Source organism: Mastigoproctus giganteus, chromosome 1 (assembly GCF_048544385.1).
Source record: "Mastigoproctus giganteus isolate SK-2022 chromosome 1, ASM4854438v1, whole genome shotgun sequence".
NCBI lineage: Eukaryota > Metazoa > Arthropoda > Arachnida > Uropygi > Thelyphonidae > Mastigoproctus > Mastigoproctus giganteus.
In genome coordinates, this window is record NC_143575.1 from 184708422 (window position 1) to 184722683 (window position 14262).

Sequence of the window (14262 nt, forward strand, 5' to 3'; positions counted from 1 at the left end):
TTTTCTTTTTGGTGCTGTGGCGGGAATTTTGAGTTAAATTTAGGGGTCTAATAATTGGATATGGGGTGGGGGGTGGGGGTTATTCTCTACATTCCTTAAGTCGGACTAGAACTTTTCGGGGTGTCATGTTCACAGGAAGAGAGCTACTCACAATTAATTCAAAACTTTTGTCTTATGTTGTAGTGTTTGTTCTTCACGCATGCGTATAAGTGACCAATCGTCGGACAATAGGAATGGCCTACGAATATTGATTGAAGTTGCATGTAGTTTCATCTCTAAGGTTTCTGCAATAAGTAGAGAATAACCCCCACCCCATATCCAATTATTAGACCCCTAAATTTAACTCAAAATTCCCGCCACAGCACCAAAAAGAAAAAATCGATCCTTAATTATTAGCCAGTTTAGACCTCCAAAATCTAACTTTATGACAATGTCTTGCAAAATTGATATCACTTTCCCCATGAATTAGTAGCAAGTTGGACAAGGAGAGTTGGAAAAGAAGCTTCCTATATCAAAAACAAAGGTAAGCCCTGTTGATTCATAATAATATAATAGAATATAGGAAATATCGAGCACTTAATAGCTCTCTAGTATCAAATCTATTAATATTTTAATACATCCTGTACATTGTGTACGCTCGTTATTAATATATGTTTTTAAAATACATTCAATTTAACGGACTTTTGGCAATAGCTGACATGCCTCCCCCCCCCCCCCCCAATTAGTACATTAAATTGAGGGCCTACTGTACTAAAATTTTATATCCATGAAAATACTTTACAATTTAGGCATCCAGTCTTTGTGGTTATCAGTGGACTTTTGTGAACTTAAAATAAGTATGTCCTTTTGAGTTTCTACTAGTCAACTGTTGAGGAATCATTTGGTGAGGAATTTCATGGCCTAGATGACATTTTGATCATATAATTTTTGAGGAAACTCTTCATGTATGACATGAAGGAAGTCCCACTCAAAAAGTCACTTGGGGCATTTGTTCTGAAATTGGTGATTTTTGATTCCAATAAGTAGGTCTGATTTTAGCAACCACTATGTCATAACCATGTTTGTGTCAGAAACAGAGGGTGTGCTAATCAGCTGGTCTGCCATAGATTACACTGATAAGAAAGAGTGAACAGATAGTATTTTACCTTTTTTATCTGGTGAGTTGTCTCATTCAGAAGTTGAAGAATTTTGAAAAGTTGGTTGGATCCACACACTCGTAAGACCTGTACTTTTGAATAGACCTCATTATTTTTTTCCCCCTGGGAATTTTTGTACCAGGTTACCCGTCCCACTGCACAAAAGCAGGGCTAGTGCCACCTACTGACTAGACTAGTAGTTAGCAGGATTAATATAAAAAAAAAAACATGAAACAAAGAAAGAAACAAAGTTTAGCCAAAAATATGTTGTCTATTTTAGCAAAGATATGATAAGGCACTTTGGAAATCACCTAGTAGAACCAATTATCTGTGTGGTGAGCTGACTGAGGTATTTAAGCCTTTTAAAAAGGGTTAAGTAAATTACAAAGGAAAAGATATCTTTACTGATTAAATTGATTGAAATTGATTATTTTCCAATATCTTTACTCTTTCTCATGTAGTATACACAGAGCAATACAGATTCACATTGAGAAAGGATAAATGTAGAAAGAATGTTAGAAAATTTTCCTGTAGCATAGAGTAACTGGCTGACTCAAATATACACCTAACCTTACCTTGTGAACATAGAAAGCTTATCTAAATTAAAAGAGGATTAAGGCAAATACTTATATTAAATATATAAACCAAACAATACAAAATAAGCCAGGACACTTACAGTTTGTGATTCTGGTTTCTGGCATTATTTATCTGAAGTTCAACATGATCAATAATTTTCCATAAAAATTTTAATAGAAAATCATTGGCATGATCTTCAGCAATTTAAAGAGATATTCAAAGTTACTAAATGTGTTAGTAGTTTGTAAAATAGTACTGCTGGAGCAATATTAATTCCTATGATTGTTATTACTATCATTGTATTCAGAGGCAGATTTACTGTGAAGCTAATGACGCTTAAGCTTCGGGGACCCTCACTTACATGTTACACTGTTCCAAGGCCCTGGGGGGGACATACCAATGTGTTCACATGGTCATATGTTTTTGTAAAATTTGCAAAAGTAAGATAAGATAAACTGCAAGAAAGAAAGAAGACTGGCAGAAGCCTCAAAATGGCAAAAACTCTCTTATTATATCATACCGAAAACTAAAAACTGTGATGGTCAAAATCATGAAGATAAGGAAAAGAACTACAGCAGCCAAGAAAACATAGATAATGAAAAGGACAACAGAAGAGATTTTGTTTTTCAAAATTGTGATCGCAATAATATCTACAGATCAAACAGAACATACAATGGACAAAAGAGAAGCTTCTCAAAGAGATATTTTGAAAAAAAAACTGTCAAACTGTAATGAGATCCTATTCCAAGACTAAAGGTTGCATACACCGATGAGCCAAAACATCATGACCACCTACCTAATATGATGTTGATCCTCCACGTGCAGCCAAAAGAGCTCGTACCCGGTGAGGCATGGGCGCTACAAGATTTCTAAATGTGTCTTGTGGTATCTGGTACCAACACGTAACCAGCATATCATTTAACTCCTGTAAGGTTTGTGGTTGAGATGCCACAGATCTGAGTTGCTGTTCCAACACAAACCACAGATGCTCGATGGGATTGATGTCTGGGGGATTTGGAGGCCAGGGCAATACCTGGAAGTCTTCCTCATGTTCCGTGAACCAGTCTCGAACAATCTAGGTGGTGTGGCATGGCGCATAATCCTGCTGAAAGACGGCACCACCAGAGAGGAAAACCGTTGCCATGAAAGGGTGTACCTGGTCAGCAATGAGGTTTTGGTAGGTGGTAGACATCAGAGTGCCAGGCACATGGATGACTGGACCCATGGTATCCCAGCAGAACATCGCCCAAATTACGACACTGCCGCCACCGGCTTGTTTTCGTCCCACAACGCATCCAGGTGGCATCACTTCCCCAGGTAAACGACACACACATACCCGGCTGTCCACATTGCGCAACAGGAAATGTGATTAATCAGACCAGATGACCTTCTTCCAATCACTCAAGGTCCAGTTTCGATGCTCACGTGCCCACTGTAGGCGCTGTCGCCGGTGAACAGTTAGCATGGGCAATCAGAGCAGCCTGCGGCTGGCTATGCAGCCCCATTTTCAGCAGGGTTCGATATACTGTGGGTTATATTCCAATTACCAGTGAGTTGTGCCACAGTCACCCCTTCTGTTGCCATGTACCATCCAGGAGAACCTTTGCTCACCTCGAGCATCGATGAGCCGTGGTCGTCCAACACCTCGCTGGTGGTTCGTGGGTTCCCCCTCCTCGGACCACTTTCAATAGGTACTAACCACGGCTGACCGTGAGCCACTAGCCATGCCATTTTGGATATGCTCTGACCCAGTCATCTGGCATTACAATTTGGCCTTTGTCAAACTCACTTAAGTACACTGCCTTTCCCATCTGAAGAACAAGAGTAACACTGATTAATGGAGCTCAGTATCAGGTGTTTTTTATACTGTGTCCTGACCCATGCATGTGCTGTAGTTCAACTGCAGCTACTTTGATTTGCATAACAACTCGCTGGTCATAATGATTTGGCTCATCAGTGTATATTGTGTTTATAAACTGTTTTTAACATTACTTACATCAGACAGTTTTCAGATTAGAATGAATATATTGAGAACCCTCAATAGTTGTGAAGACTCCACAGAGTACAAGAAGGCTATGTTTACTGGATTACATGTAAATCAAATAAAAAAGGACTACACCAACATCTTGAAGAACAGACAAGAAAGAACACTCAGTATTATTTTGAAGCACTAAAAAAGAGTAGTTGTGGAGTGCATTTTTATTTGAAATTTCCGATATTTGAAGAATGCCATTTTTAAGCAAAAGAGGTTTGCCCTTCAGAGGTCACGGTGAAAAGTGGTGTTCTTCAAATATCGAAAATTTCATGAGAATCATTGAACTAATTGATGAATTTTATCCATTTTTGTAGGAGCACTTGGAAAAATATCAAAATAAAAAAACGATGTGACTCATTTTATCCAAAACAGTTTTCGAAGAATTAATTGAAATAATGGGAAAAAAGAGTAAAAATGAATTAGTAAATCAAAAAAATACAGCAGACACGGAATACTATTCCATTACTGTAGATTCTAAACCAGATGTGACAAACACTGATCAGCTGGCAATTATCATGCTGCTGTTATAACGAAAAACCCTATGAGTGAGTTTTAACTGAAACCTCACTCATAGAGTGAGTTTTCATTCGCCAACTAAAAACCATCTATCTGTGACTTTATTCAAAAAAGTGAAACAAGTTCTGGACAATTGTAACTTTCCACTGAATGTCTCATGGTAAATCGTATGACAATGCAGCTGTTATGAAAGGTGAGGACAATGGGCTGCAAGCACTCTTTAAAAATATTAATAAGCATGCAGAATATGTGCTGTGCACAGGTCATTCCCTTAATCTTGTCAGAGAAAAATCTGCCTCGACAGTACGTGAAGTTAGTTGTTGACTACTTTGGCATTTTGTAACAGCTATATGTTTTATTTTCAGGTTGGTCTCATAGTGCAGTATTTTAAAACACATGCCAACTTGGATTTTTCTTCAAAGAGTCTAAGTGTAACAAGGTGGTCTGCCCATTAAGAGCTGTTCAAGCCTTGCAACTTGGGTACAATGGCATTTTAAGACTCTAAAATATATTTTAGAACACTCAGAAGAAAAATCCAAACACAAGCTGCAAAAAGTTTATTGAAAACATTGATAAAGCTCAAATATGCCATTTTAACTGCAATTTGAAAAGACGTTTTGGAATGTTTAAATAAAACAAGTGAGAAATTACGCTCCTGATTTGGACATATATAAAGGGTATCTTCTTTTGTCATCACTAAATTTATTTATTAAAGAACTGAGAGAAAATTCAGAAAAAAAATTAATGGAATATGAAACAAAAAGTGATAAAGATGAGTGATGAAATCAACAGAAATTATTCTGACATCGAGAAGCGAATTGTAACAAAAAAATTTTAAGATCATACCCAAAGCAGTAATTCATTAAGAGAAAAAGATAAATTTTGAATAGAAGTAATGAATAGGCTCTTGGATGGTTTGATAATCCAATTAATGAAGAGGAGTGAATCATATGAACACATTAGAAAAAGATTTAAATTTCTTGCTGATCTGACAGGAAATACTGACATCAACGAAGATAACATAAAACTTATAATATGCCACTACAATGAGGACATCAATGACAATCTGGTTAATGAGTGTCGTCTATTCAGAGAGTATTTAAGATTAGTCACTGCACAAGAAAACTTGAAATGTACTGAAATCTTACAGCTCGTATATGAAAGAAACTTGATAGAGGTTCCCCCAAATTTGATAACAATCTTAAAAATTTATATGACATTACCAACAAAGATTTGTGAAGCTGAAAGAAACTTTTCTAAACTATCAATAATAAAACACAAATTTCAATCAACCGTGCTAAAGGAAAGACTGAATTATCTTTCTATTCTCTCTATAAAAAATTATATTACAAAACAGTTGTCATATGAAGAGGTGATCAAAGAGTATGCAGTCAAAAAATGCAGGAAAAAAATTTTATAAAGGTGTTTGTCAGGCAGTTAATTAATAAAAATATTACTTTATTTTTCTAGATTTCGTGATATTTGTGGTATTTGTCAGCTTTTTTAAATTTGTAAGTTGTAAGTTCTTTTCTCATTCTAAATAAATAGTCACTTTTGTACCTAAATTTTTATTCTTTTTCTTATAGGGCCCCAAAAGTTGTATAAGTTTAGGCCCCACAAAACCTCGATCCGCCCCTGAATATATTGCAAACATTTTAAGAAACTGAGCTATAAAAGCACGGTGCAATCATCATTTCATAAAAATCGTCACCTATAATGAAAGATTCATTTCTTTTTAATTGAAAATATTTAATTTTTCCATGTGACTGACAACTGTATAATATTAGAATAACACAAGAACCTGCATAATATCTAAATGGTAAATAATATGCAAGTAAAATCTAACCTATAACACCATTAATACTTAAAAAAATAAAGAAAAAAAAACACAAGCAATTTACTTTTATTTCTAATGAGTGTGTTGGTGAATATATAGAACGAATAACACATGGCATTGTTACTGTGACTAGGATATCGAATAAACCTTCAGTCTTCTCAAAACTCACTGTGTCTGTAGAATCCTGCAGTAAAAACATGTATACAACAGTTAAAATTATATATAAAATAAATACATTGTTCTTTTTTAACTGGAAAGTTTTAATTATATTAATATTTAATAGTTTTAAAATCCAATTTATTCAAATTATTAAATACACAAATTTTTTGATATGCATGTTACATTTCTTTTACCAAGTCATACATTTTAATACAGCATACAGGTAGTTCCTGACTTTACAAGTTAATTTGTGACTAGTGCGATTTACAATGATTTATTTATCCAAAGAAATGGAAAATCAAGCAAATTATAATAATAAAGAAATTTATTATGTCATACAAATGTTAAAGAATGTTTATTATTCATCGTTATCGACTAAATGCACACTCGTTGATGGTTCATCACTTGTTGATGGTTCTTTAAGTCATTCCGGCCACATGTTTGCTTATGATCTCATATTTTGTTTCCAATGTTATTCCTCTTCACTGTTTCTTTTTATAAACATCACTCTCCGTAGCATTACTTTGTTTTGGCATACTGTACAATATTAATATGGGGGATAAATCTGAAATAAGACAAAACAGCGAAAATGAAGAGCAACACAACCATCGTCAGTGTGGTAACTGCTTTATGTTATGTGAGTCAGTGAGACGTTCTCGTCTGCCTGAACAAACAAATGCATGCATAAAAATACTGTATTGTATAGCTACACACGTGGTTTGAAATACCGTGTGTATGTATGTTTAGCATTTATTTATTGCAATTAATGTTCATATTTTTGATTTTGTTGATACTTTATACTTGAAAAAAAAAAAAAAAAAGTTGCAAACCCGAGAACTTGTAAAGAAGGAACTGCCTATATTTTTAATATCATGGCCAACTAATTTCAGAAATTTCTTGCCTCCCACCCAATAAATCAATTATAATATAAAATAAAGTATAAAAATATTAAGTAAAGTATAAAATGCACATGCACACCCAACACACACACATACACTGTGCTGCCACTTTATTAGGTACACCCCTGCTGTGCACACAAATGGTTTGTCCCACAACGTTGAAAGTCACATGACTACAGTTGTGGATATAATTGCAGCAGAACAATCTTTCTAGTATCAGTTAAGTGTACAAACCGTAGCAAGAATGGGAAAAAGGAGTGATCTAACGGACTTTGAACGCAGCATGGTAGTAGGTGCAAGACGTAGTAGTAGTGGCATGTGATGCAAGAAAGCAAATGTATGAGCTTATGCAGCATCAGCCAAAAAAAAAAAAAAAAAAAAAGGTCACACCATTCCCTCCAAATGCCTGTCCAGTTCCTCCTTAAATTTATTCACCCTATCAACTTCCACAATTAACCACCCGCTGGCTAAAGGCAAATTTCCGCACATCTAATCTACATCTGTCTTTTCTTAATTTGAATTTATGCCCCCTTAGGTTCGTAATCTGAACAAGTGGAAGGATCCCATCAGAATTCAGCGTGCTGAACCCATTCAAGGCCTTATACACCTCAATCAGATCACCGCGTAGGTGCCTAGTCTCCAGCCACTGCAATTTGCAGAACTTAAGCCTCTCTTGATAAGAGGATCCCTTCATTCCCCTCCCAATCTTGTTGCCCTTCTCTGTACACGCTCAAGTAAATCTACATCCTTCCTAAAATGAGGCCTCCAGACCTGTAGGCAGTACTCAAGGCGTGGCCCGACCATTGCCTTATACAGAGGGATAATCACCTCCTTTTCCCTGCTAGCAAAATTCCTATATATCATTGACAAAACCCCATGACCTGCCCTGGCAGCCTGTCTGCATTGCTCAGAAAACTTCATATCTGCCTGCACAATTACTCCCAGGTCTTTTTCATTTTCTACCACCTTAAGTGTAGTACCACACAGTTGGTACGTTTCTCTGGGGTTACTTCTACCCATATGCAGTACTTTGCATTTGTCAAGGTTAAACTTCAGTTGCCATTTCTTAGCCCATCTGCCCAAATTATCTAGATCCTGTTGCAGTAGCACACTGCCATTACTGTCATTAACAACCCTGCCAACCTTTGTATCATCTGCAAACTTCGACATTAAGCCTGATATACCTACATCAATATCATTGATAAATATACAAAACAACAGTGGACCTAACACCGACCCCTGTGGGACTCCACTAATAACATTAGTCCACGAAGATCAGCACCCATTGATTACCACCCTCTGTCTTCTCCCACTTAACCATCCTTTTATCCATTGTAGCAACTTACCCTTAATACCATTCTGCTCCAATTTGTACAATAGTCTTCCATGCGCAACAGTGTCAAAAGCTTTCCTGAAATCCAAATATATGATATCAAAATTATTTTTTGCATCCAGTTCCGTTGTAACCACATCATAATATCCTATCAAATTTGTCAGACAAGACTTTCCCTTAACAAACCCATGCTGTGTCTGAATTATTGCTGCAGTCTTGTCTAGATGATCCTGCAATGCATCTTTAACCAGCGACTCCATTATTTTACCCGGAACAGAAGTTAAACTAACTGGTCTGTAATTACCCATGTCACCCTTCGATCCCCCTTTGTGAATTGGGGATACATTTGCACATCTCCAGTCCGTGGGGACCTCCCCTGAGTCCAAGGATGCTCTCATAATTATGGCTAAGGGTTTACTTACTTCCTTTGCTGCCTCCTTTAATATAACTGGATAGATCCCATCCACCCCAGGTGCTTTTCTTACGTTTAACTTCAACCGTTTCTCTTCCACTTTGCTCTCAGTTATTACAAAATCATTAAGTACCCTGCTACAATTTGATAATCTTCTGCCATTTTCAAACCTTAATAATTCCTCACGTGTGAATGTAGATGCAAAATACTCATTCAGTTTGTTTGCTATCTGAGCAGGATCATCAACAGTCGAACCATCGATGTCAAGTGGACCAATCAGATTCATCCCCTTCCTTTTAGAGTTTATATAAGTAAAGAAATCCTTGCTGTTTTTCTTAGAATCTTTTGCCAAGGATTTCTCTTAATCTGCCTTCGCCTGCCTAACCTCCTTTGTAACTTGGTTACAGATCAACTTGTAGCTATCATAGGCTTCTGTGTCACGTGTTAATTTGTATGCATCCCATGCATTTTTCTTCTCTGTTACGAGTCTCATTAGTTCATTTGACAACCATTTAGGCCTAAACCTTGAACAATATTTCTTAATAGGTATGAAACTTTAAGTAGCTTCCACGATTAATTCCTTGAATGCTTCCCACTTAGAAATTTACTGTTGGTAACATCGTCAGTTGATCCCACTGTACAGAATTTAAAAACTGTCGGAGACCACTGTACTCGCCTTTACGGAAGCAAAAACCTTTTCCTTTACCCCTGATGGAAATTAAATCTTTAAGTAAATCCCACGTGAGTACACTGTGATCACTGCCACCTAGTGGTTCTTTTATCTGCAAATTCCTAATACATGAATGATCACTGCTGATAACCAGATCAAGAGTATTACTTTCTCTGGTTGCCTCTCGAACATGCTGCTGCAGAAAACAATCATCCAATAAATCCACAAAAGTCTGACTAGTGTGTGAGTGACCAACCCACAAGTTCCAGTCAATATCTGGGAAGTTGAAATCCCCCATTATAAGACATTCCGATTTACTAGCCCACTCTATTTCTCTGTACAATTGTTCATTGTACTCATTCGAGTCATTAGGCCTATAACACATTCCTACTCTTATTTTTGCTTTCGCAGTGCTTATGTCACACCAAACTGACTCAACAGTGCACTGTTCATCTATATCAACTGGATGCACTTCTTTTGATTTTATGTTTTTCTTAATTAACAGCATAACACCTCCTCCCTTTCTATCCTGTCTATCCTTTCTGTACACATTGTACTCCCCAAATTCCAGTTCGGCATTCCTTATATCTGTGTGACACCACGTCTCTGATATCCCAACAATATCCGCCTTTGATGTCTTGACCAACACTTCAAATTCATCAAATTTATTTACTATACTTCTAGCATTGGTATACATGCAAGCATACATGCTCCTTCTATTCTTTGTTACCCTAACACATCCCATATACCTACCCGTTCCACGATGACCGCCACCCGTCCCTGAAACCCCCAACACCCCACGCTCCAGGTCGCCCAACACTGCCTCGATAGCATCAGCAAATATTCTTGCACCCTTTCTATTTAAGTGTATCCCATCCCTGTAGAAGCAGTCTCTCCTGTTAACAAGTACAGTCCAGGCTGAAACAAATTCTACCCCTTGAGCCTTGCACAATCTTTCCAGGGCCGAATTGATCGACAAGGCTCTCATCATATACTCCCTCCTATCGTGTCTGGGCAGAATTGCAGACACTTTCAAATTCAACCCTATTTCACGGCTTTTTTTCAACAGTGACCTGTACTTGTTAAGCAGTTCTGCCGGTCTCCTACTCTTGATATCATTAGTGCCAACATAACTATATCACCTTTTGTGCCCTTAAAAGATGATATCTGCTCTACAACGTCATCAACCTTTGCCCCTGGCAGACATACCCTGGTCCTGTTCCACCTATCCTTTTTACACAATATATTCCCCGTCTCCCTGACAATAGAGTCACCAACAACTACTAGTTCCTGAGGGACCAGCGCATTCTGCCTTGGGGGCTGCCACTGTGTTGCGTGATGACCAAGTGCAAGCTCTGGCGTTGATGTGGGCAGCTGAGAGCCCGATGGGCCCCTCAATTTAGATCTTTCGAGGGCATCCACCCTGTCCTTCAAACTCTCATATAGGCCCATAACAACGCTGAGTTGTCACCTGATTTCCTTACACTCCTTGCATCGCGCACACAAAAAGACATCCCCCATGGCAATATCATGTTCCGTTCCAGATAGTTCGGCAAACATTTCACAAGCTGCACATTTTTTTAGGCTGTGATGCGTTGGAGAATCACCCCCCCCTCAGTTCTCCCACGAGTCACAGCACTCCTGCCACTTTGTGCCCGTTGCTTTGCTGCTCTAGTTTGGGGCATGCTGGAAAAGCCTCTGAAACGGCAGTTCTCCTGAACTTTTCATGCACTGCTTTCAAGGGTTATCGAGAATGGTGCTGTTGTTGTTGTTGTTGTTATTTGGTTTTTAGGAGCATTAGCAACTAAGGCCATATTGCTCTGGGGATATGCGGTGGTCATTACCTGACCTTTCCGCATCCTCCGTATTTGGTGGTCATGGGCTCGAACCCCAGTCTAATCAAGAAGCGTGTGCTACGCACTGCTGGTCCTGCCCACCTGGCTACGGAGGCGCCCCGAAAATGGTGCAATGAACAGAAAACATCCTCTCAACGGCACTCCTGTGGAAGAAAATCGCTTGTTGATGAGAGAGGTCAGAGGAGGATGACTAGAATTGTGCAAGCAAACAGATGGACCATCACGTCAGAATACAACCTTGGTGCAAATGGGCTACAATAGCCGACGGCCATATCGCGTACCTTTGTTATCAATGAAGAACAAGAGAGCACGCCTCCTGTGGGCACATCAACACCAGCACTGGACTATCAAAGATTAGAAAACAGTTGCTTGGTCTGACGAGTCAAAGTTCCTGGTGCATTATGTTAATGGAAGGCTCAGAATTTGGCAAAAACAACATGAATCTGTGGGCCCGTCATGTCTGACAACTACTGTGCAAGGTGGTGGGGGCAGTGTTATGGTGTGGGGAATGTTTTCTTGGCACACACTGGGTCCACTGATACCCATAGATTGACGTCTGAATGCTACCTCGTACCTAAACATCGTTGCTAACCAAGTGCATCCATTCTGTTGACAGTTTATCCTCAGTCAGATGGTTACTTCCAGCAGGATAATGGGTCAGTGCACAAAGCCCAAATCACTATGGAATGGTTCCAGGAACATGACAATGACTTTTCTTTGCTGCAGTGGCCCGCTCAGTCCATGGATCTCAACCCTATTGAACATCTTTGGGATGATCTGGAAAGGGCTGTTCACTGCAGGCCTACACCTCCGTTAAATCTCAAGGAACTGTGTGACACACTCATGTCTACATGGTACTCCATTCCTGCACAAAGGTTTTCAGCATCTTGTTCAATCCATGCCTAAATGAATTCAGGCTGTTTTGAAGGCTAAAGGAGGAGGCTCAACATGCTACTAGGTAGGTGTACCTAATAAAGTGGCAGCACAGTGTATATATAAAGTTATAAAGTCACAAAAATTAAAAACAGATAAGAGCAGCAGATCATAGTTCTATTTCCATAATAAATATTTAAAAAAAATTAAAACTATTAAAGGGCTATTTACCTATATATATAGGCAGAATGATCATAAATGAGATTAAGAGAGGTAATGAAGAATTAAAAATATATGGGGGAGACTAATAAATATTATCCAGTTGAAATTAAACTGAAGGGCTAATTTTAGAGAATGTAAAATTACAGGATTGTAATTTTATTTAGTGTTCTATGAAGTTATAATCTTAGTAATTAATTGATAAGGAGATAATTACAATTACTTTGCACTTCGCTTAATCACAGAAAAATAAAAAAAACAAAAATAAATTAATTTTTTTAAAAAATTAACATGCCTGAAATGCAACACGTGTTCATTAACTAACTTGTTTTTATTTCTGCTATTACCATAGTCAGATAGTGCTGTGACATTCAATTTCACCTGGAACAGATCTCTGATTGGGTCCATGTCAATTCATTGCAAGGCAATTCACTGAACAACAGTTCAGTGCTCAAAAATTCACTGTATTTGGCAATTCGGTGCATGACAGTTTGGTGTATGTGATAATTTAGTGCATGACAATTCACTGTATGAGACAATTTGGTAAATGACATTTTGCTGTATGTGACAATTTGGTAAATGACACTTTGCTGTACAGCCATCCCTTGATTTGGTGGTTTCGTTATTGCACTGTCAGGTATTTACTACCAAAATTTTAGATTGCACAGCAAGTTTCGCTACCTTCGTGATTTTTGTTTACGAAGCTTCAAAATTGGAAATTTTATTTATGTTTTTTTACATGATTGAAGATTTCATTGAAGGAGAAACATATTTCACCATAATAATGTAAAATCCCACAGAATTCCAGTTGTCGGTATTATTGCAAATGCAATAAGATCGAGTTTACTACCCATTTATAATAGATTGCACTAACAGAAAAGCCCAATAAACTGGAAAGTGCAAATTGTTTTTATTGTTTTAATAGTTGTGACCTCCAGAAATGTGCTTGAGAAAAATATCACAAAGGCATTCAAAACTGATTCTTATAACCAAACATAGCAATAAATGGTGGTTTTCCGGTTATTTTTGAAACAACTTCCTAATTTGGGAACCCCCTTCATCAGTTATCCTATGTTAGCTGTTCAAACAAAATCTTTTTCTGGTTGGTGCAACATACAGTGTTTTAATCTTTAAGCATTGCTTTTGCTGATTTAATATTTCTTCTCTGTATAAATTGTGTTTAATTAGTGCCTAAAATGAAGAAAGCTACAACAAAAAAAATTTTAAATTTAGAGTAAAAATTAAAAATCCTTAAGGAGTTAGAAAATGGCGAAAAGGTTGTGACATTGGGCAAGAAATATAGCATAAATGAATCCAGCATTCAATGAATTAAGGAAACTGCTGAGAAAATTAAAAAAGTTCAGTTATCTGTTCCACATCCATTGGCTGAAAAGAGTGCAACAAAAGTGAATAATCTGTTAATAGAGAAAACTGAAAAATTACTTTCTTTCTGGATAGAAGATCTTAATCAAAAGAGAATGCTTCTTAGTTGAGATATTATTCATGCCAAAGCTCTGCAAATTTTTAATCGCTTACAAGAATAAGAAGCCAGTCCATCAATGCATACAGATGTCTTTCAGGCCAGTAAGGTTTGTATTGAAAATTTTAAAAACATCAAAGTCTTCAAAATATAAAATTAACAGCAGCCAGTGCAGATAAGTAAGCTGCTTCTTTGTATCCGAAAACTTTAAAGGATGTTATTGTGACTGAAGGTATTGTTGTTATTATTATTATTATTATT

At 37.4% G+C, this 14262-nt stretch overlaps 1 protein-coding gene across 1 annotated transcript in view; it reads right to left on the bottom strand.

The window, feature by feature from the left end:
• LOC150091361 (protein mono-ADP-ribosyltransferase PARP4-like) overlaps nt 1-14262 on the bottom strand; it is a 577845-nt gene that overhangs the window by 414916 nt on the left and 148667 nt on the right. The window contains exon 10 of the mRNA XM_090390099.1: nt 6165-6284. Within this exon, the coding sequence (XP_090246225.1) occupies nt 6165-6284 (120 nt within the window). The remainder of the gene's footprint in view (nt 1-6164; nt 6285-14262) is intronic.